The sequence below is a fragment of the Mus caroli genome, unplaced genomic scaffold (assembly GCF_978045245.1).
Source record: "Mus caroli unplaced genomic scaffold, Mus_caroli_1 scaffold_2, whole genome shotgun sequence".
Classification (NCBI taxonomy): domain Eukaryota; kingdom Metazoa; phylum Chordata; class Mammalia; order Rodentia; family Muridae; genus Mus; species Mus caroli.
Genome location: NW_028227257.1, coordinates 68,032,567 through 68,057,200, shown reverse-complemented (window position 1 = coordinate 68,057,200; position 24,634 = coordinate 68,032,567). Strand labels below are relative to the sequence as shown.

General features: G+C 39.7%; 1 protein-coding gene across 1 annotated transcript; it reads left to right on the top strand.

Annotated features, from left to right (window-relative positions):
* The first annotated feature begins 10,124 nt into the window (after nucleotides 1-10,124).
* Emc7 (ER membrane protein complex subunit 7) lies at nucleotides 10,125-22,660 on the top strand. The gene is made up of 5 exons (XM_021152826.2): nucleotides 10,125-10,417; nucleotides 15,140-15,259; nucleotides 18,227-18,365; nucleotides 19,972-20,052; nucleotides 22,200-22,660. Exons 1-5 carry the CDS (start codon nucleotides 10,185-10,187, stop codon nucleotides 22,350-22,352), a joined length of 726 nt encoding a protein of 241 aa, XP_021008485.1. The 5' UTR covers nucleotides 10,125-10,184; the 3' UTR covers nucleotides 22,353-22,660.
* The last annotated feature ends 1,974 nt before the right edge of the window (nucleotides 22,661-24,634 follow it).

Below are 24,634 nucleotides of genomic sequence, written 5' to 3'. Positions count from 1 at the left end.
CCAGCAGTAATGAACGTCAACATTCAAATGAACTCTTCAGATTTCAAAAAAGTCTGAGAGAAACACATGAGTCATCTGTGTTTATTTTATAAAAGAAGACTATGAACTATTATATCTATGCTCTGACAACCAAAAATTAAGCCCATGGGAGAACATATATATATATATATATTCATACACATATATATTCTTTGAATGTATATGCTTTATTAATAAGGGGCCGAAGGGGTGATATCTGAATTTCAGTAGTATCTGCCTTAAATATGATAAATGTAATAGGGAGAAATATATATTTTATTGTATCATTAAACTTTCTGGGCTAAGTCCAATGGTAATGGCAGATAAAATATGCCAACAGTATTTAATAATTCAAAAACAAGAAAACAGCTATTAAAATGATGAGCAATTCACAGCACACTGCTGGTATTTTGTTTAGAGAGCATCCTGTCTGAACACTGGAGGAATTCTAAATATCTGCTTCTGCTTGTTAATTGTGGGAGCTCAACAACCTGCCAGGCATTGTACAGTTGCCAGTCTTGTGGAATTCTGAATTAGTCCTCAATAAACCACAGACAACTTATTGTTAAGCATAATAAGTACATGCCTAGGGCCCATGACACATTTAGGAGGCCACAAAAATGCATTCTTCTTATTGAGTAAGAAGGAAATAAAATGAATGAATATAAAATAATGGATCTGCCTTTATTATATGTGTCTTTGTACTAATATTGTCATGAAATATAGTGTTTAGGGTTTTCTGGATAAAGAAGAGGACCCTCCAAATCATAGAGTGGCCTGTGATAAAACTCTCCATAGCAGAATTCATGAGTAACACATTTTAATGGTCTTTGTGATGGTTTGAATAAGAACAATTACTGGGCAGTGGTGGCACAAGCCTTTAATCCCAGCACTTGGGAGGCAGAGGCAGGTGGATTTCTGAGTTCGAGGCCAGGCTGGTCTACAGAGTGAGTTCCAGGACAGCCAGGGCTACACAGAGAAACCCTGTCTCGAAAAACAAAAAACAAAACAAAAAAAAAACAACAACAACAAAAAAAAAACAAAAAACAAAAAACAAACAAACAAAACAATTACTATAGGCACATATACTTGATATATTTAAGTTTAAAGTGTATTTAAAAAGTAAAATACTAACATTTTTAAAAATTGGCAGTAACTTTAAATAGGCTTGTTTTCAAAAGACATACAAATAGCCAAAATATATTAAAGTGACATTTCTGGAATTTTGTTTTTGTTTCTAAAAAACACAGAAATATTAGGAGAATATGGTTTCATTTTCATCAAAGAAGGCCTGGGAGTAATTGTGGATGCCTATAATATTACCAACTCAGGAGGCTGAGGCAGGAGATTTACAGTGCTGTCAATCAAGAACATAGCAAAGAGGGAACCACTGTCCACTGTTGGTGAAAAAAAGAATGACCAATATGGAAGATTGTTTGGGGGTTCTTTAAGAAAATTAAAAATAGAACTATGATATGATTGTGCCAAGCCACTACTGGGTACTTGTCCAAAGAAAATTAAATCAGTATGTCAAAGGGACATTATTCACAATAACCAAGAAATAGAAACAGCTGAAGTGTTTGTCAAATGATGAATGGATAAAGTGTGGTATACATACACAATGTAATACTGTACAACCATAAAGGAAGTGACACTCTGCCATTTGCAATTCCATGAACAGAAGTGGAACTCATTATATCAAGTGAAATAAGTCAGATGAAAATCACATGATCTTACGCATATGATATCTGGGGCAGTTGAGCTCATAGAAGCTGAGAGTAGAATGGGGAGTAAGGCTGGTAAGGATAAAGAGGAGAGCTGGTTACTGTGGCTCCCACAGATCATCCCAGTACTCAAGAGGCTGAAATAGGACTGCTCAAAGTTCAGTGTCAGCCTGAGCCACACATAGGAATTTGCCTATCCTGGACTACAATGTGAGACTCTTGTCTCGTTCTTTCTCTCTTTCTCTGTCTCAGTCTTACACACAGAAAGTGGAGGAGGAGAAGGGAGGAAGAAGGAAGGCTTATCAATGAGTACTAACTTATGCCTACATAGGAAGGAACAAGAGGCTCAGAGATACCTAGAAAGAAATCTTTGGAAAATTTTCACTAGACAGAAATCACAAATGTTTTGAGAAGATGAACATGTTTAAATGTTACTTAAACATTAGGTAATATATACATGCATAAACACTTCATGGTCCCTTACTAATATGTACGAACTTTATATCTTTCTCAGCTAAGATTTTTAAAAGAGAAGAAAGATATAACTGAAAAAAAAATGCAGGAAGGGGGATGACGAGATTTCCTCACAGAAAGGCCAACAAGCTCAAAAGAAATAAAACAAAGAGCCTGAGAAAAGATCTATGGATGTAAAGAAAATGCAACTCAAGGCCACCCACATCCAGACCCATGGCTGCTGTGTGAATCAACACAAGGAACCCCAAAGAAATAAAAAGAAAACATAAAATAACAAGGTCTAACATGGTGTAGACAACCTGCAACACTACCCTACTGGTAGCAAAATTAAATGGTGCTGCCATCCTGGAAAACAGCATGATACCTCCATCTAAAGCAAAAGAGAGAACAGCGCCTGACCCACAGGAAGGAGAGGCAGGGATTCACAGCTGTGTGTAGGACCCTCTTCATACCCACAGTAGCAAACATGGAAGCAGCCTGAAGGAATGGGCAAAACATACCATGTACATTCAATTGAATCCATTTACCCAGTTTTAAAAGAAAGAAAATTAACATATGTTCCAATATGTATGAACCTCAAGGATGTTGCTGTGCTAAGCAAGGTAAGCTACTCATGAAAAGACACCTCTGTAAGTCTACTTACATGAGCCCCAGATAATTCACAGGAACAGAAAGGAAGTTGGTTGGCAAGGGAGGACAATGAGGTTTTTAAATTTGTTTTGTTTTTAATAGATGTAGTTTCAGTTTCCTAAAATAAAAGGGTCTGGAGGGAGGTCTTGCTCAACACTACATATATACTTAAGTCAACTAAATGTGAACTTCAAATGGTCGTGACAGTAAATTGAATGTGTACTTCACAACAATTTTTACAAAGTTTAGACTCAAATTAAGACATCCTGGAACTACAGCCATTGCACTTGTGCAGCTGTAAACAGTGGCTCAGTGCTTTCTAAGGGCTGGCATGTGAAAGGCAGAGCCCAGACTGACTGAATAAAGGCTCAAGCTCCCTGGGTGAAGCTCAAGTTTAGCTACTGTGTTGAACATGGCATGTTCTGTGGCTGCTCTGAGCTAATCCTTTAAACTAGGCCCCCATGGTGTCAAGAACATTCCTACACTGCAGGCCAAGCCAGTGAAAAGCTGTGCCCACTAGAACAGTACAGGCTTAACACACAAGAATAACCAGTGTAGCATAACTTCTTCCACCTTAGATGTTGGCTTCTCAGCCACGATTACTCAAACACAGTACAGTATTGAGAAATACATTTTAATATTTACAAAGCACTTGATCTAGAATATGCCAGAAGACCTAGGATATTATCATTTCCTACAATCAAAGATGTTTCCGCCTTCATGTTTGTAAGTTATTGATCATATTTTATTCTTCCTCGATTTGTTTTTCTTTTAGTTTTCACAGAATTTGAAGGAAGAGATGAGAACTTCAAGTAAAATGAATAAAGTGAAACATTTCCATTACTATCTATTTCTGCAAGACATAGAAGTATACTAACTTCCCTATGTGAAAGACAGATGATTCATTTCACTGCAAAGAACTTTAGAGATAGCTTTTGAGAGTTTGAAACCCAGAGTCCTAGGTGGGCAGGACATTAAAAATATACTAAAAGAATTGGCTACAGTCTATTTGAGTGAAAGAGATTAGCTTAACTATTTGAAGTAAATATGATTTGAAAACTCAAGAGGGCAAAAGTCATCCCCAAATAAGTACCAGAGTGGTTGGGGATTAGCACAGCTGAAGTTTCCTAGGAATTACAGTGGCTACTCTATTAAAAAAGAAAACACTGACTTCCCTTTTAACCTTTCTTCTATTTAGAAAGCTGGTACATGAAAGTGGCTAGAGGATCACCATGACACCACACAAATACTAACAAGCAGAATACTGAGACAGAGGGAAATGGCCAAACCCATCCCCAAATATGTCAGTAAGTGATTAGGAAAACTCCAGCAAGGGAGGATAATTGGTTTTGGAGAAGTGCTGATTCAAATTTCAAGAGTTATATCGTTATATGTGTATAACTATACACACACATATATATATACATATATACACATATAGTTATATGTGTATAACTATACACATATATATGTATATATAATACTTCAGCTTCTTTAATTAAAAAAATTAACTACAAACTGTTGCAAAAATATAAAAAACACAAAGAATGCTTTTACAAAAAGGAAGAAATAACATCTGAATGTGTAATCCAACACTCAAAAAAATTCTTAAATTCTGGATGTTGTTCTGTTTTTTTCCCTATTTCACACTCCTCTCCGCCCCCGTGTGGCAATGACAAGAAAAGGCTGGGGGCCCAGAGAGAAGAGAGGGTGGGAAAGAGCAGGTCTGGGTGACGAACAAATCACCTCCACATTTCACATCATCATTAATAACCAAGTATAAGTAATAGTTCAGGTAAGTACCATCTGCTTGACGTCTAAACAGGAAAAACATGGAAAGTTGGCAAGGAGTGACTGTAAATTTACCTCATCACTAAATTTTCTGTGGCATTATTAAAGGAAACTGAAAAGGCTTTCCTGGTACAGCCCATTAGCAAAAATCAGTTTTCTGGAAGACAGAAGAAGAGAGAAGAGTTTTTGCAATTTTTAAAGGGTCAACCTTCCAGGATGTAAAGCAGCAAGGTTAGTCTGTCTGAACAAGCAAAGTACATCAAACTTAAGGTCTTCCTAGAACAGTTTCCTGGGCTTAGTTTCTATGTTAGACACAGGTCCAAGCGGGATATGACAAGAGTGCCTCTCCTAGAATTTGGAGTTGGGTATCTATACAAACCATATCCTACTTAGAAAACAGCAGATAACAGACTTCTACCATGTCTGAAATGAGCCCTTAGACTTGTCTTCTCTGGTCAATGTGTGGAGTCCTACGTTTGATAGTTGAGGGTTTCCAATTACTAGATGCTTTGCTAAGTGACAGTAGATTAAGGACTAAGGTAGAAGCGGGAGACAGATCTCAGTCGGTGTTTGCAGCTTGTCTTCTTCCACTCATACGCCTACAGAAAAAGCAACTCCCAGGTTCCCCTCTTCATTTTCAGAACCAGTGCAACAAAGTATCAACAAAGAAGCAAAAAATACACTTGAAAAAAAATATAAAGACTTGCTTTGAAGTTATTTTTATTTGGGCATATTTGTAACATTTTAATCGTTTTATAGAGGTGTTAGTTTACTTTGTGTTTTCTAAAACCACTCTAGTAGTTAAGGGTTGAGGCACTGCTACACAGTCTCATATTTTTAAGGTGATTCAATAATGGTTATGTCTGCCCTAACTGGATTTGAAATAACACTGAAACTGTCTGAGGGCTCAGCCCCTCTGATAAAGTGAACCTGGTGATCAGTGCTTGCCATTTCGGAGCTTTTGTCTTTGATGAAATGTCTACTTTGCAAACACATGGTTTTCCTCTAAGTCTGCAACACAATGCAGATCCCATTCATGGTGAGGCAGAGAACAGAGACCTTGGTTGTTGCATTTAGGAGAAGGATGGTGTACTGGCTGGTTTTGGGTGCCAACTTGACACAGTTGGAGTTATCACAGAGAAAGGAGCATCAGTTGGGGAAATGCCTCCACGAGATCCAGCTGCAAGGCATTTTCTCAATTAGTGATCAAGGGGGAGGGCCCCTTGTGGGTGGTACCATCTCTGGGCCGGTAGTCTTAGGTTCTATAAGTAAGCAAGCTGAGCAAGCCAGTGGAAGCAAGCCAGTAAAGAACATCCCTCCATGGCCTCTGCATCAGCTCCTGCTTCCTAACCTGTTTGAGTTCCAGTCCTGACTTCCTTTGGTGATGAACAGCAATGTGGAAGAGTAAGCTGAATAAACCCTTTCCTCCCCAAGTGCTTCTTTGTCATGATGTTTGTGCAGGAATAGAAACCCTGACTAAGACAGATGGGGAGAAAAGGTCAAAGATTGTGGGGTCAGGGAGCTGAGGGACTGGGAGTGGGGAGCTGGCCAAGAGCAAGAGTTGGGTGGAGGTTTGTCCAAACCCTGGAATTCTAATCCTAAAATTGACAGGGGTAGGATTGCTGCCCCACCCCAACCCCCGGCTGCCCCAGGCCTATGTTCAGCCTTTGTCCCCAACCCCAGTAGCCAAACTTCCAATCCACTTATAAAGTCATGTTTGGCAGCATCTGGAATTTCCTTATGCAAATGATGTATCCCCAGTGCCCAGGCCCTGGACAATGATGTAACTCACCCCAAAAGCCCTTACCCACCCCCTAAGGTTTAAATAGCCTTTGTTCCCTTATTAAAAGAGCTGTCTCCCAAGAGTCTGTTCTCGGTGAGCTCACCACTGCCTGAGGTGTCTTCTGCTCCCAGATATTCCCATTATGGGCAACCTGAACAGCAAACGATGCTGTATTAATCTAGGCCTTCCACAGCAACCCAGTTTGGCCTGTTTAACAAGAGAGCTTTATTAACTCCAGTTCCAGCAGGTAGGAATCCCAGAGAGAGATGCTGACAGTTGGTTTCTCTTTAGTTCTCTTCTCCACATGGTGTTTTTTGGTCCGAATATGCATGTCTCCATGTTTTGCTTGCTCCTTATTAGGAACCAGGCCTGATACATAAGGTCTGGCCCTTATGATATTTAACTTTAATTATTTCATTAGAAGTCCTATATCCAGATATATTCTTACAGGCAGTTAGAGCTTCACCAAATGACTTTGCAGGAATACAACTCACTCCATAATAGTTACAATATCTTAGCCGGGTATGGCGGTGCATGCCTTTAATCCCAGCACTTGGGAGACAGAGGCAGGTGGATTTCTGAATTCGAGGCCAGCCTGGTCTACAAAGTGAGTTCCAGGACAGCCAGGGCTACACAGAGAAACCATCTCCAAAAATAAATAAATAAATAAATAAAGAAAGAAAGAAAGAAAGAAAGAAGGAAAGAAAGAAAGAAAGAAAAGGAAAGGAAATAAAAAAGAAAAACAATATCTTAAGGAGTACTGTAAAAAGAAAAAACTGAGGCTGAGCATGGTGGCACACACCTTTAATCCCAGCACTTGGGAGGCAGAGGCAGGTGGATTTCTGAGTTCGAGGCCAGTCTGGTCTACAAAGTGAGTTCCAGGACAGCCAGGGCTATACAGAGAAACCCTGTCTCGAAAAAACAAAACAAAACAAAACAAAACAAAAACAAAAACAAAAACAAAAACAAAAAAACCCAAACAGACAAAAAAAAGAAATATCAAACAATAACGAAGAAAGAGAGAGAGAGAGAGAAACTGAGATAAAGTGTCTTCAACCACCACTTTCCATTATCTGCTGTACTCATAAAGACAGCGCCTCCTTTCCTCAGCTCCTGTTGGATTTTAATTATATGCTATTACTACAATAACTTTTAGTGCAGCATATTACTATAATTACACTATTTTATTTAAGATCATTAATCTCTTACTGTGTTTAATTAATAAATTAAACTTTTTTGTAGGTAGTAAATACAGGAGAGTCCATATAGGGCGATCTGGGGTTTTATGTACCCATTAGGAATACTGGAACACATCATCATAGATTAAAAAAAGGAATTCTGGATATGGACATGGAAATCACATGATGAAGGAAATGCACTTCAGCAAAATCAGTAAGATTAGGAACAATTTTAACGTCTCTTAGTAGGGAATCAGGAAATCTATATACTGGGGTACTTGGTAGCCTTATTTTAAAAATGAGGAAACTTATTTATATACCATTGGGATAATTTACAGTCAAGAGCAGCACTAGCTCTAGCACTAGGAAGGCTGAGACAGGAAAACTGCCACAAGTTTGAGGTTAGCCTGGGTTGCATAGTGAATTCTGGGGCAGACTGAGCTATGGTATAAGACCCTGTCTATAAACATAAACCAAAAACAGATATTTTTTTTTCAAGTTACATTAGGGAAAAAGGGCAAAATGAAGAACCGCATTTGTAGTTTGCTATTAGATAGATGGTGTACAAATACATACATGTAAAATAGAGATGCATTATAGCTGCATACATTTATATATTCATATGTATTATAATACATTAATTTTAATTAAATTACATATTGAGTTAATTGTGATGGCTCACAATTTATGTCAATCCTTCCAGCATTTCAGTGGCTGAAGAAGAGATAAAGTTCAAGACCAGTCTTGACTATAGTATGAAATCCTATCTTAAAAAAAATTCACGCCGGGCATAGTGGCGCACGCCTTTAATCCCAGCACTTGGGAGGCAGAGGCAGGCGGATTTCTGAGTTGAAGTCCAGCCTGGTCTACAAAGTGAGTTCCAGGACAGCCAGGGCTATACAGAGAAACTCTGTCTCGAAAAACCAAAATAAATAAATAAATAAATTCACGATGGGGGAGGAATTCACAACATACTGGTTTTATTTATTTAATAAGCACTATTTATATACTGTGTATTAAGTGTCAAATAAATATACATTATGTTGCATATTAAATTTATTTAATATCAAGTATATGGATGTTGCTCACATGTATGTACGTGAACTAGCCTGTGGAGGTATCAGATCACCTGGAATTGAAGTTACAGAGCCATAGTGTGGGGGCTGGGAACTGAACTCAGGCCTTCTGCAAGAGTAGCAAGTGGTCTTAACAGCTGACTCATCTCTTTACCCCCCTAAATGTATATTTTTAATTTTATGTTTTTGCTTATAGACTATTTCTGGGCACAGAGTCAAGGGATGGAGATAGAGACCACTAGAAACATGCATAAAGTTAGGTGTATTAATTTCTGCAGCAAGAAAAACTCTATACCAGAGAAACTGAATAGAAGAGAATTAGTAGAAGAGAAGACGGATGGATTTTTACAGTATTTAGGCCTCTGCTCAATGACTGAGTTATTTAAGGCAGGTAAGCATCAACTCTGAAAAGAATATGTTAGCCAACTGCTAGGAAACAGTGAGAAACGAAGCAGGGTTGAGGCACTCTTGGTAAATAAGAATTAAGAACTGGAAGAAGAATGCTAGACGCCGCATGGCTTTACGAAGGTAACTGTTTTCCGGTGGTCTGGCCATTTGCCCTGTCTGTGTCTTAGGTATTTTATTTACCATTTATAGTGAGTGCTTCACTTTCTCAGTCTGCAAACTTGTTTGTTAAAAAACCAAAGCATTGGGCTGGTGAGATGGCTCAGTGGGTAAGAGCTAGAGCTCCCGACTGCTCTTCCAAAGGTCCGGAGTTCAAATCCCAGCAACCACATGGTGGCTCATAACCATCCGTAATGAAATCTGACTCTCTTCTGGAGTGTCTGAAGACAGCAACAGTGTACTTACATATAATAAATAAATAAATAAATAAACCAAAGCATTAAAACAGAATGAAAAAAAATTCTCCACGAACTTAAACATGGATCACCATTTTTTGATATATATTTTAAAAAACTTTTTGTTTTCCTTTTCAGCCCAATTTTTCTGCATTTCCACTCACTCTCCATCGGGAGCTTCACTCTTTTTTTTTTTTTTTTCTTTAAATTTTTCTATGGAGGCAGAGTGCACAGGGTCTTTTACGGAGATATGTGGTAGAAAGGAGACTATTTAGAGCTAGCAAGAACCTTGAGAAAGTGATAGGGTCGATGTCTGAATGTTGTTAGCTACAGACACAGCACTCAACACTTCAGATCCTCGTCCCTCTCGGTCTCAGGGTCCTTTACGCCCACGATAAGACCTGCAACTGTGGACGCCACAGCAAAACTCTCTGCCACCTTTTTACTTCACCGTACATGCTCTGGCATCTTTACTTAAAAGCCTCGCCACCTTTTAAGCCCCAGCCCTGGGTCATTCGGAGCTTTGATCCTGCGCCCCTTCTCCTGATTAGTCAGCGGTCACAACTTCTCTCCGGGGCGTGGACAAGCTCCAGGCCGGATCCGGCTCGCGATGATGACGACATCGGCGGGCGACGGCGGCGGCAGCTTTAGCGGCCTTGCGGCGGGGTAGGACTTCCGGGCCGTAGGCCTGACTCCTCAGAGCTGCTGTCATGGCGGGTGCTCTGTGGGGTTTCTTCTCCGTCCTGCTTCTGTTATTATCAGGAGATGCCCACAGCTCGGAGGTGCCTGGGGCTGCTGCCGAGGGCCCGGGAGGTATTGGGGTCGGCCTGGGAGATCGTTTTAAGATCGAGGGACGTGCGGTTGTTCCGGGGGTGAAGCCTCAGGACTGGATCTCCGCGGCCCGAGTGCTGGTAGATGGAGAAGAGCATGTCGGCTTCCTTAAGTGAGCATCCCGAGGGCAGCAGGAAAGCGATTGGGGCGGACGCTGGAAGGGTATCCAGCTAGGACAGCTGTCAGGACCCGCAGTGTAGCTGTCAGAAACTGAAGGCACCGGCGCCACTAACGGTCTGTGCTGGGAGACCTTGAGAGGCAGTCCGGTACTTCAGCAACGAGGATGGCGGACAGTGGTCCCAGGCGCCCGAGACCTATGCGGTCATTTATTTGTAGCCCTATTTTGGCCCCAGTGTGAGGCAGATCATACTTGGGCCCAGGGGACTCTCATTTATCTGTTGTGTTTTACCCGCTTTGCATTTTGTCTAGTGTTTCTGAAACCTAGCTGCTTTCTCCATGTCACTCTTCTGGTAGCTTGGTGGTGTGTAGAAAGATGCTAAACAAGTGGGAATTGTCAAAGCCCAAAGGGCTCCCAGTGATGACATAGACTGTAAGGCTAATGGTCCTGCTTCTAAAATTAATGGGCCCTGAAGTCCCTAATCAAAGAGTGCTTTTTTGGGACCGTAGTTTGTGATTATTGTTCTTTTTACAATTGAATTCATCGAGGGATTTGCGATATCGCAGCCGTCACTTAAGTCAGACCAGGATTACTCGAGATTCCTTACGCCTAGTTGTTCTTTTCTCGTTCTTAAGAGTTTGTGATTTAGGTTTAGATTGGAAGGTGGGTTGAATTTCTTAATGCTTTGTCAGCAGTCCGTTTTCATTCTTCTAGCCATGAATATGTTTTAAATTTTGCCACCAGTATTTGGAGTTGAAACTATGAGTTGAAAGAAAATATTTCTTTGCTGGCTTTATAGACCAACTTGTGATATCTGAAAACCATACATCTTAAATGTGGATGTTCCAACTTGAATTGCTTATTTCTGCAGATTGTTGATGTTCCCTTGTGGGATATTCAACCTCAGATTAATAAATAATGGCAAGTTGACAACCAATATTTTAATGTTATCTGGCATTAGGGTATTGTTTAAATTTTGTCCATTAATAATAAATTCCCACTAGGATGTGGGAGATAAGGGTTAATTGAGTATTCAACTTCTGCAGTATGCAGCACATTTGAAAACCTCCTATTTTTATTTTGAAGATATTTTACAACTTAATATAGATTGTTAGATATGTTAAGCCTTGCACAGTGACATAGGCCTAGCATCTCAGCTACTCAGGAATCGGAAGCAGAAGGATCATAAGCTAAAGGGTACTCTGAACTATTTCGTCTCAGAGACCCTGTCTCAAAGAAGAAGGAAAAAAAGCTGGTGGTACAGTTTTGTGGTAGGGCTTAGTATGCAAGAGGTCCAAGTACAAATAAATAAATGTTTATTGAGGAAAATATAAATAAGATATTTTCTTTTTAAAAGATGCAACAGAAGTCGGGCGTGGTGGCGCACACCTTTAATCCCAGCACTCGGGAGGCAGAGGCAGGCAGATTTCTGAGTTCTAGGCCAGCCTGGTCTACAAAGTGAGTTCCAGGACAGCCAGGGCTATACAGAGAAACCCTATCTCAAAAAAAAAAAAAAAAAAAGAAAAAAAGAAAAAAGAAAGATGCAAAAGAAAGATAATAACCTTTAATGTTTTATAGTAAATTTTTTCTGACTCTTTGTAGAATCATATGACTTGTCTTTAAGAGTAAAGCATATAAGACCATAATTTTCATTTAACATTTATGAACATGTTTTTATTCATGCTGTTATATTCATATAGAAGGACTAATTGAAAATCGATGTGGTTTTTTTTGTTTTTTGTTTTTGTTTGTTTGTTTGTTTGTTTGTTTTTTTCGAGACAGGATTTCTCTGTGTAGTCCTGGCTGTCCTAGCACTCACTTTGTAGACCAGGCTGGCCTCGAACTCAGAAATCCGCCTGCCTCTGCCTCCGGAGTGCTGGGATTAAAGGCGTGTGCCACCACGCCCGGCTCTCGATGTGTTTTTTTATGGTGATAGTCTTTTTTTGTTTTTAGACTTTTTATTTTTTGGCTTTTTGAGACAGGATTTCTCTGTGTAGCCTTTGTTGTCCTCGAACTCACTTTGTAGACCAGGCTGGCTTTGAACTCAGAATTTCGCATGCCTCTGCCTCCCAAGTGCTGGGATTAAAGGAATGTGCCACCACTGCCCGGCTTATGATGATAGTGTTGTTGGAAATAGACTTGGTAATTTGTCTTATAGCTTTTTTGAATAACCAGCACACAAGTTTGACTATATTTTTTGGTTTCTAGGGAAGTAGCTTGGGACTTTACTAATGGGGGTGAGAGGAGGTGGGTTAAAGAGCACTTAAGCCACTTTTCATATCATGTGTGCATATAAATCACAACTCGCTCTTCCAGTCTTCTGGGTTTGGACAGTTAGGTAGTTGCCAGGTGTTTTGTTTTGAAATTATAAGCTTATATACTACTTACTTGTGACTTTTTAAAAAAGAATTATTTATTTATAATACTGTAGCTGTCTTCAGATACACCAGAAAAGGGCATCAGATCCCATTACAGATGGTTGTGAGCCACCATGTGGTTCCTAGGATTTGAACTCAGGATCTCTGGAAGAGCAGTCAGTGCTCTTAACTGCTGAGCCATCTCTCCAGCCCTTGAATATTTTTTAAATACATAGTTTTGCTGTGGTTCATCCAGTCACGTACGTCCTCCTGTGCTCACTTCCCCGTGAGATTACAGGTATCTCCTAGCATGCCGAGCTTTGCTTTTTCATTAGTAATGCTTGTTCTATTTGTGTTGAAGAGTCATCAGTTTCTTTTTTTTCCCCTCTGCTCAAAAAAAAAAAAAAAAGTCTTGAAGTTGTTATCAGTGTCTATCAAGAAACAGAAGATGACTGGATGTAATTACCTACACTTATGTCCCAGCTCTTGGGAGGGAGGCAGTAGCATCATGAATCTGAGGCCATCCTGGGTTATATAGCAAGACTTTTGTCTCCAAAAACAAAAGAGCAGAATATGCACCAAAATTAGAATAGATAACATAGAGTTTAATCAAAGGATTAAAACAGTCTATTCATTGTGATATAAAGAAACAATCAGATTGTGCAGTACCCTGGAGCTTACAGCTTAACAGTATTTATCCTATAATGCATGAAAGCCAAACTAACATCGAAACTACTACCACCTCTGCTAGAGGGACAAGGAGGGGAAGAGGCTACTGCCAACTTGGAAGTGCTAGGGTGGGTGTGATGACAGGGTGGGATGGTACTTGTATGTAGCCATGGTCCTGAGTAAAGCCAGTTAGTAATAAAGCTATGGAGGAAATATTCTAAGGCATTTTCTTCCCTTCCCATAGACACAAAGAGAAAGGTAGAATGGGTCTGGAGCATGTGCAGGTGATATGGCTGTGACATCTGTTAGCTCATTGCTTGTTAGGGTTGATTTGGCTAGACAGATGTCTCTTAATTCTCACGCACGCATGCAACCCTCCTGATGCTGCTAGAACCTCCAAAAACCCTCAGATGGTACATTCGAGAGTGGGTCTGGGGAGTAAACATGTGCAGCTGAGGGGTAAGGTAGTTTAATGTTTATAGTTCAGTTATACTTTACCTTAGTATACACTTGCAATGACGAGGAACACTTATCATCTTAATTTTTTAAATTTCTTTTCTTTGAAGTAGCAGTTTTTCATTTTCAAGACAAATTATTTTTGACTTACAAGAAGAAATTACCAGCTTTTAGTTGGTGGATTTAAACAAAACCTTGTAGGATTAGAGAAATAAAAGATAGGTGGCTTTAGCTACTAAGTTGTAGGTTTCTATATAACCAGCCAAAAAGTAACTATTTATAATAAATGGGACAATTTTACTATTTAAATGTTTGTGTGAAAAAGAAAATACAACAAAATACAAATTAACTAGAATAGAATTATTTTTTTAACAATAAGAATATATTGAGGGAACATGATAAAATTGGTACCCTACTATTGTAATAATATACACTGGTAATTTTTATTCAGTAGAGATAGTTTCAGAGTAGAAACTGCTCTTTTGTTACTGCCGTTTGTACCCGCAGAAGGAATCTCTCTACTGTAGCCTATCCTACTCTGGCATAGGCTCATTGTACTTTAGAAACTGTTAAAATTCTGGAGCATAGCAGGGCGTGGTGGCACACGCCTTTAATCCCAGCACTCGGGAGGCAGAGGCAGGCGGATTTCTGAGTTCGAGGCCAGCCTGGTCTACAAAGTGAACTCCAGGACAGCCAGGGCTATACAGAGAAACCCTGTCTCGAAAAACCAAAAAAAAAAAAAAAAAAAAAAAAAATTCTGGAGCATAAAATGTAGGACCAAGTTTTGCCATTTTTCTTTATTTGGGAAGAGGGGCAGAAACCACATAGTCTAAGCTGGCCATGGTTTCACTATGTAGTTCAGGCTGGCTTCAAATTGGCAGTGATCCTCCTGCCATACTCTCCTGAGTTTTATGATTACAGGATGTCACCATACCTGTGTTTTCTGTTTGGTTAGCTGCTTCCACTTGTTTATTTATTTGTTTGGGACAACCTTAATCACTGTAGTCCAGGTTATGTTGAAGTTTACTCTAACCCAGGCTGGCCTTGAACCCATGGTGATACTCCTGCTTAAGCTCCCCCCACCCCTCCGTGCTAGGATTATATGTGTGAGCCACCATGTCTTGTTTTCTTCTGATGTTTTTTGAGAACTATGGGGAAATCAGCACGTGCTTTCAAACAGGGAAAGACTAAGGTGCTGATGAGAAGTAACTAAGTGTGATTTTCCTTTTTCCAGGACAGATGGGAGCTTTGTGGTTCATGATATTCCCTCTGGCTCTTATGTAGTGGAAGTTATTTCTCCTGCTTACAAGTTTGACCCTGTCCGAGTCGATATCACTTCAAAAGGAAAAATGCGGTGAGGATACCCAGTTTATTTTTTACCAAAGTCTGGTCTGGTTAGTATGTTGTTACATGTCATTTTTTGAATTTATAGTGAAGGTTGAGAGTTTCTTACTTAAACCACAGTTATTTCTTAAAACGTTTACTCTTGTTTGTAATCTGAGCACTGAGACTATGAAATTGAATCCCCCCCCCCCCATCTGCATGAGTGTTCATAACATCTACTATAGTTGTTCAGGGTAAAGGTAAGGTTACTTACTGTAGAGGGAAAGTACTGTGAAAGTTATGATCGAAATGTGCCTTTAAAGTGGAGAATTATTTAACTTTTTTGAATTAGAAATACAACTCAGGACTTTTCATTGAGATATTTTGATAATCCCTCTTCTTATTAGCTACAAAGTTGATCTATAAGTTTCTATAGCTTCTCCTTTATACACTACACATTTTAGTAAAGGGGTTATCAGATGTTATTGTGGAGTTATGTCACAGTAAGGATCTTGATAAAATGGAAAGAGGGCCCATGAGATGACCCAGCGGGTAAACATACATGCCATGGAGCCTAATGACCAGGGTTTTATCTGAGACCCATATGATGGAAGGAAGAAAATTCCTGCAAGTTGTCCTCTGACCTCCACAAGTGTACTGTGGCACTTTTGTGCCCACAAACATACGCTAAATAGGTAAAAATGTGTAACCTGGGATATAAATTTAAAACTTCTCACAAAGTCTAGGAGTGTCCAAGCTGCCGATTGAAGGTGACCCTTGGTTAGCATAACTGGAATAGTAGCCTACATTCCCTGGAAGGCAATGCCCTTTGCCTGTTTAAATCAGAAAAACATTTATAGTTGTTGAAACTACTTTAAAAATTCAAAGTAAATAAAAAACAGTGTGTATTGAGCCATCCATGAAGCAGACCTGTAGGTACTAGACACTACAGGTACTAGATATGGCTTAAATAGTTTAAAAATATATTTTAAGTGGTTAACAAAAGACTTGATATCTCTTGTTCTTTTTTTTTTTTTTTTTTTTTTTTTTGGTTTTTCCAGACAGGGTTTCTCTTTATAGCTCTGGCTGTCCTGGAACTCACTTTGTAGACCAGGCTGGCCTCGAACTCAGAAATCCACCTGCCTCTGCCTCCCGAGTGCTGGGATTAAAGGCTTGCGCCACAACGCCCGGCTTCTTGTTCTTATTGTAAAGGTTACTCCATATAAATTTGTGGCCTTGTTTTAATTAAAATATTGTCTTTGGGGGCTGGAGAACTGACACAGCGATTAAGAGCACTGGTTGTTTTTTCAGAGGTCCTGAGTTCAATTCCCAGCTACCACATTGTGGCTGAAAACCATCTACAATGAGATCTGGTGCCCTCTTCTGGCCTGCAGGCATACATTTCAGACAGAATGCAGTATACATAATAAATAAATCTTTAAACAAATGTTAGTTTTATAGGATTAAAAAAGGAATAGATTTCCAAGACAAATGATATATCAAAGTAGGTGATAGATATTTGAAAGAAAATGAGATAAAACCTCTACAATAAAACAGTCATTGAGATGGAAAGATTAACAGATATATAACAACTGAAGAGAAGTCTATTGAATTGGAAGTCGTAGTAAAAGAAATTACCCAAACTACAATACACATAAACAAATGGACAATGATAGCAATGCAAAAATAAATACATGTTGGTGATATAGCTCAGTGGTAGAGTACTTACCTCACATACTCAAGGTTCTCAGTTTGAGCCTAGAACCAACACCACCACTGAAATAGACAGACAGGCAGACAGGTAGACAGAAAGGAAGAAAGAAAGATTTTGAAATGTAAAAAGTGAACAGTGAGAAAATAAATCATTTCAAAGGTAAAGTGGATTATGCATGTATGACATATATGAGTCTGTCCTCAGACTCATATAGCTCCAGCTGCTTCTGCCTCTGCTGGAGTCAAAAGTGCTGGGATTTAACTAATTTTGTTTTAACTGCATCTCTGGTAAAACTGAGCTATTACCAATGTATTTTCTATGGCTTTCTTGAATCATACTTTTTTTTTCCTGAAAAATAGCATTAAAAATTGGGTGTATCCAGTAATGTTATGTCTTAGACCATCATAAATGTATAAGCCAATACTTGTATATCTATAGTAAAATAAATTTATTACTACATATAATGAAAGGACTTTAAAATGGGAAAGATTCTAAAAGAATTTTGAGGAATTTTGCTTGTTTTCTTTTGTTCTTTTAAGACAAAGTATCATAAAGCCCAGGCAAGCCTGCAGCTCCCTGTGTGGCTCAGTCTGACCTTGAACTCTGATCTTTCTGCCTCTGCTTCTCAGGGCTAGGATTACAGATTTGCCATCACAACCAGGTTTAAAATAACGTTTGATATAAAAAGAAGGTAAGGAGTTATATGGACCTGTAAGTATAGGAAGTGATAGAGCTAGAAGACCCCAGATCTAGTTCCTGTGTACCTTGATGAGTGCTTTAGACAGACAGTTTGGCCAGACTTTAAAGAGCAAAAGTTTAGCTGAAAAGATGGCTCAGCAGTTATGAACCCTGACTGCTCTTGCAGAGGACGTGGCTGCAATTTCTAGCACCCACATGGCAGCTCACAACCATGTCTAACTCTAGTTCTAGAGTATCCGAACCTTCTTCTGCCATATTTGGATGCTGCATACACATGCAGACATACATGAAGACAAAATACCCATAACATAAAAATAAATAATTTTGAAAAGATTTATATTTTTAAAAGTTTAGATGCTAAAGTGCTTTGGAAACCTGAAATAAGTCTAAGGCATTGCTGATATAAGCAGTTCTTAGCTTTGCTTTTGTTTGGCTTGCTTTGTTTGTGCGTACGCTTTCTTTTGTAGTAGCCTAGGATTCAACCCAGGACTTTGCACATGTTGGACAAGTGTCCAACTTTTGAGCTCTCGTCTGACCCCTAGTCTTGTTTTTCATGGAATCCACTTTCTCCTGTTTCCTTATCAGAGCAAGATATGTGAATTACATCAAAACGTCAGAAGTGGTCAGATTACCCTATCCTCTCCAAATGAAATCTTCAGGTCCACCTTCTTACTTTATTAAGAGGGAATCGTGGGGCTGGACAGACTTTCTGATGAACCCAATGGTATGTATACAGCATTTTACTAATCACTGCTTTCCTTCTACCAGTCAGAAACTTTAAGCTCCCGTGAGAGGGAAGGGTGGAATTGGGAAACTAGTATCTTTAGGAACAGATAATGAAAGGGATAAGAATTTTACTGTGTGTTTCATAATAAATGCACAACTGAAATAAATGTTGAGGAAGATAGCAGATTTCATGGGATATTAGATAGAATGAGAGTATATACTGAGTTGTATATAGAGTTAGCCTGTCCATTCTATCTATTTGTATATTAGCCCACTGATAAATGTGCTGTCATTTATTAACCAGCCATGGTAATGGGACATGTAATGTTTTATTTTTGTTGTTTGAGAAGGGGTCCCATGGATCCCAGGCTGGACTTGAGCTTGCTATGTAGCTGAGGATGACAGTGAACTTCAGCTTCTCCTGCCTCTACTTCCCAAGTGCTTAGATGTAATTTTTTGTGAGGTTCTGGGAATCAAACCCAGGGACTCCGAGATGCTAGGCAAGTACTCTTACAACACAAGCTACATCTCCAGCCCTGTAGTAGGGCTTTCTTTCTTCTCTTTAAAACATGTGTAGTGAACAGAGACATTACCTTGGTTTACTTTAATTAGTATTAATCTTGAAACTGATTGTGATCCTACTTGTAAAATACTAATAGATATATACTTTTAGAAACAAATTTGCCTTGTAAAAATCTGATTTTTTGTTTGTTTGTTTTTGGTTTTTTTGTTTTTTTGTTTGGGTTTTTTTGTTTGGTTTTTCGAGACAGGGTTTCTCTGTATAGCCCTGGCTGCCCTGGAACTCACTTTGTAGACCAGGCTGGCCTCAAACTCAGAAATCCGCCTGCCTCTGCCTCCCAAGTGCTGGGATTAAAGGCGTGCGCCACCACTGCCCGGCATAAAAATCTGTTTTAAAAAATTGAATTATTTTAGGAGTCTCTAAATTTGAATTAAGTTTCTTACTAGTAACTACTGAGCTCACAAACAGTATTGTTTGGGGGCTATTCATCTAGAGTTTATTACGAAAGCTAAAAGACAGGAGAAGAGCTAAGAAGAGAAATGTCAGCAGTGAGGCTCTGTCGTTTTCATCCTCAGTGTTCTCATTTCTGAAATTACACAGAAGTGTGTCAAGTACTAATGGATTCTAGGTCATCCTCAGGAAGACTGTGCCTCGCACTGTGCTGCAGGCTCTGGAGGATGTGATTAAGAGCAGTAGTGCAGTCCTCCGGAAGCGGCACAGATGTCTCTACAGACCGACCCCTCTGGCCATTGGAATCAGCAACCCCAGTGCCAGCTTGTAGGAAGAAGGCAATGAGCAGACAGTTCATTTGGAAATGACTTGCATGGCAACTAAACTCTTTACAAAGATAGAAGGCACGTAGAAGTGTGATGTCAGTAAAGCCCAGGCACACACAGCAAGGCTCTGGCAGTCTCAGACCTCCACAACAGTCGCACAGCACCCACCACCCAAGCTGGTCAGTACTGTTGTGGCAATTTTGATACTATTTTATTCTGTGTGCACACTTGAATCTTGACGTTGTGAAATGGACTTTGTTTCACAAGCTAAAGTGGAAGAAAAGGTTTCTAATTTTCTTCTTTTGCAGGTTATGATGATGGTTCTCCCGTTATTGATATTTGTGCTTCTGCCTAAAGTGGTGAACACAAGTGATCCTGACATGAGACGGGTAAGCTGACTGCCCAGCAATGGACTTTTGAATCACGCTGTGTCTTTTTTTTAAAATGGCATTCCAGACTGGTATGTATGTGTGTTTGTGTGTATGTGTGTGTATGTATGCGTGTGCTTATGGACACTGGAGAGTAAACCCATGGCCTTGTGCATCCTGCCAAATGCTCTATCCTTGGAACAGCAACATCCCTAGTGCTAGTTGTTGTTGTTCTTCTTCTTCTTCTTCTTTTTGTCAAACATGATTTTAATATTTTCTTTTTTTTTTTTTTTTTTTTTTTTTTTTGCTTTTTCGAGACAGGGTTTCTCTGTATAGCCCTGGCTGTCCTGGAACTCACTTTGTAGACCAGGCTGGCCTCGAACTCAGAAATCCACCTGCCTCTGCCTCCCGAGTGCTGGGATTAAAGGCGTGCGCCACCACGCCTGGCTGATTTTAATATTTTCAACTGTTAATTTTCAACAAATAGAATAATTATTTTTAAGATATATTTTGTGGTTATGTCTCACTTTTCCTTTCTGATTTTATTAATTTTGGATACTGTCTCTGTGCCCTCTGGTTAGTCTGACTAAGGGTTTATCTATCTTGTTGATTTTCTCAAAGAATCAGCTCCTGGTTTTGTTGATTCTTTGTATAGTTCTTTTTGTTTCTACTTGATTGATTTCAGCTCCAAGTTGATTATTTCCTGCTGTCTACTCCTCTCGGGTTTATTTGCTTCTTTTTGTTCTAGAGCTTTCAGGTGTGCTGTGAAGCTGGTGGTGTGTGCTCTCTCTAGTTTCTTTTTGGAGGCACTCAGAGCTATGAGTTTTCCCCTTAGCACTGCTTTCATTGTGTCTCATAAGTTTTGGTATGATGTGTCTTCATTTTCATTAAATTCTAAAAAGCCTTTAATTTTTTTCTTTATTCCTTCCTTGACCAAGTTATCATTGAGTAGAGCATTGTTCAGCTTCCACGTGTATGTGTGCTTTCCATTGTTTTTGTTGGTATTTAAGACCTACCTTAGTCTGAGGTGATCTGATAGAGTGCATGGGATTATTTTAGTTTTCTTGTATCTGTTGAAGCCTGTTTTGTGATCAATTATATGATCAATTTTGGAGAAGGTACCATGGGGTACTGAGAAGAAGGTATATTCTTTTGCTTTAGGATGAAATGTTCTATAAATATCTGTTAGATTAATTTGGTTCATAACGTCTCTAGTGCTAGTTCTTAAGCAGTTTTTAGATCTGGGTTGAGATAGAATCTCAGTAAGTTACCCACGCTGGCCTTGAACTGTCCATCTTCCTGCCTCAGCTTCCCATCCTATCATTTGGCTCATGGTCTGGTGCTTGTTCTGTTTAACTGCAGCTCTGTAGCTGTAGCTGAGGCTGAAATTTTCAACTTTATCCTACTCCCCGAGTCAAATTCTTGTAAGAGTTTGTGTAAATGCAGTATTATGTTTCCTTGGTCAATTAGCTGTTTCTATTGATGAGATGAATTCACTTGGTTGTCTTGGTAAATGCTAATGTCTTTATACAGCTGAGACATTGTACTTAGCCTCTGTGTGCTTTACTTGTTACACAGTTGAAATGTATAACCTTAATGTGCTTCATATGCCTAACCCAGATATTTTGATCCTTTAATCTAATTTTAATTAGTAGCATTCTCTTGACAGTACTTATTTGGGGCTGGAGAGATGGCTCAGAGGTGAAGAGCACTGACTGTTCTTCCAGAGGTCCTGAGTTCAATTCCCAGCAACCATATGGTGGCTCACAACCACCTGTAATGGAATCTGATGCCCTCTTCTGGTGTATCTGAAGACAGCGATGGTGCACTCACATACATAAATAATCTTAAAAAAAAAAAAATTTATCCAGGCAGTGGTAATGCACGCCTTTAATCCCAGAAGTTGGGAGGCAGAGACAGGCAGATTTCTGAGTTCCAGGACAGCCAGGGCTACACAGAGAAACCCTGTCTGGAAAAACAAACAAACAAACAAACAAAAAAATCTGTTCTTTACCAAATTGCAAAATCTAAAAAAGATATGGTTAATTACAAAAGATATGGTTAATTAAAAAAAGAGAGTCCTTACTTGATTTATATGTTCATACATGCAGATGACTCAGTAGAATTACGGGAGAACACCACTCATATCTGATGCTTTCTCCTTGCAGGAGATGGAGCAGTCAATGAATATGTTGAATTCCAACCATGAATTGCCTGATGTCTCTGAGTTTATGACAAGACTCTTCTCTTCAAAGTCCTCTGGCAAATCTAGTAGTGGCAGCAGTAAAACAGGCAAAAGCGGAGCTGGCAAAAGGAGGTAGTTGAGCCCCCGCTGCCATTGCACAAACTGGGCTACACCGGGTGGCATGGATGGAAAACCGTGTGAAGTGACTACTGTAAACCAAGTCATCCTGAGGTTGATCTCGTGCAACTGTTGTCTCTGTTAACTTCTTAACACATGTTTTGTACTTGGTACACAAGAAAACCCAGCTTTCATCCTTTGTATGAGGTCAATATTAATGTCACTGAATTAATTACAGTGTCCTATAGAGAATGACATTAATAAATTATATGAAGTACTATACATTATGTATATTAAAGAAGTCTTAATCCAGAGATAAAATTGTCTTCTGTTGTTCTTTATCTGAGCTCTTTTAAAAATACTGGCTTGGTAGAAGAACGCACACTGTTTTTATGTATATGGCCGTACATTTCAAAAGTCCCACCCTAGGACAGGTGCGGTGGCTCACACTTGGAATCCTAGCACTGAAATGGAAGGATTGCCTTGAGATTGAGGCCATCCCGGGATACAGAGTAAGACTTTTTCAAAAATAAAACCCTAAGACGTGCGCTCACAGTAAACATTCCCTGGTTGTAAAGCATGGCATGTTCCTGATGCAGTTCTCATCTTACCGTAGCACTTGTTGTAGAGTGTGGACATGTGGGTCAGCAGGTACCCATCACACAAGTCCTAGTTTCCGTCTTTCCGATTCACTTCACAATTACTGTCTGCTAGCTGTGTGCAGTGGTCTGTGATAAAGTACAAAGATGGATATCTCAGCATCTATCTCAGTAAGGCTGTGTAGGTAGGGAGATGGCAAAGCGGCCCAGCTAAGAAACAAGGCCTCCTGGCCTAAGGATGAGAAACCAGCCTTAGTGTCATATAGGGACACAGCTTAAAAAGTTTTCAAATCTCTCTTTTTGGAGTTCTTTTTGGAATGTTTTACAGCATGAGAACATCACATTTCAGTTTGGAGAGCTAAATTTACTTCAGTAAGTCATAAAAGGTTTTATACTTTTTCTTACAAGTTATTTTAATTCCAAAGAAGCTCTCAAGCCACAGTATCAGACAAGTCGAGGGCTTCCCTTCTCTCCTTCATGAAAGGACTCTGCATTGCTTTGTTAACATTAAATTGAAAGCACACATAAGGCTTGGTTCCAAACTCTTTCTCTTTTGCTTGTTTTTGAGACAAAGTCCTATTTTGGACCCCAGGCTAACCTGAAACTAATTACATAGCCCAGGTTAGCTTCAAATATGTGATAACTCTGCCTCAAGCTTCTAAATTCTGGGATTCCAAATGTGTGCCACATGATCGTCAATAAATGCTTAAGGAAGCAGACAAGTGTTAATAAGGTCCTTAAATGGGCCTGCATGGAAAAAGAAATATACAAGGTAAGATTGAAAGGCTGTACACGAATTAATCAGGTTGAAGCTGAGAAGGAGCAAGATGGATGACTTCTGAGTTGAGTTGTGTCTGTTGGGGGCAGGAAGTAGAGAGTGGGTGGCTTATGGAGGAACTGAACAAGTATAGCTAAAAGAAAGTACTCCCAGAGGTGGGACTGGTGACTGTAGAGGTTAGAAGATGCCTCCTGAATGCACTGCAAGCCTGAAATTACTTTGTCTCTTGGAGGACAAATTGTAGCAAAATCATAAAGGAACACCCTGGGTTAGGCCTGATAGTGTGGGCAGGTAAGGCTAGCTACTAAGCAGGCTGAGGCAGGAGGACCACAATTTCATGGCCTTCCTAGGCTAGACTGGCAATCATAGTAAGGGCAAGGCTAGGTTGGACATCTTAAGGAGACCTTGTCTCAAAACATTTTAAGAAGTTGGTGGAATGCTGGCCTAGCATGAGAGGTCCTGGATTCAATCCCTAAGACTGGATGTAGAGAAAGTCAGTCAGTCATGTATATCAAACTCCAGGACAGAGCGACTGCGCTCAGACCAACTTGTGCTTGAATCTTGAAACCTATTGGTTGCAGCCAATACCAAGTAACAAGGCAAGGTGGGGCTGAGGCTGCAGCTCAATGGTAGAGCACATCTATAACCTGCTGGGCCATAGTCTCGGGCTCCAGTGCCCAAATGACAATAAACAATTCAAAAAAGAAAAACTTCGAGATAATGTTAATTAGAAGAAAAACATAGGCCTCCCATTCCTTGCCCACTTCTGCCTCAGATTCAAATCTCCCATCCAAGTATTAACCAGGCCAGAGCCTGCTTAGCTTCTAAGATCAGATGAGATTGGGGACATTTAGGGTGGTATTGGCTATAGGCCTAGCTTTAAACCTTCGACAAGGCCCAGAAAAGGCCAGTAGCATAGAGACA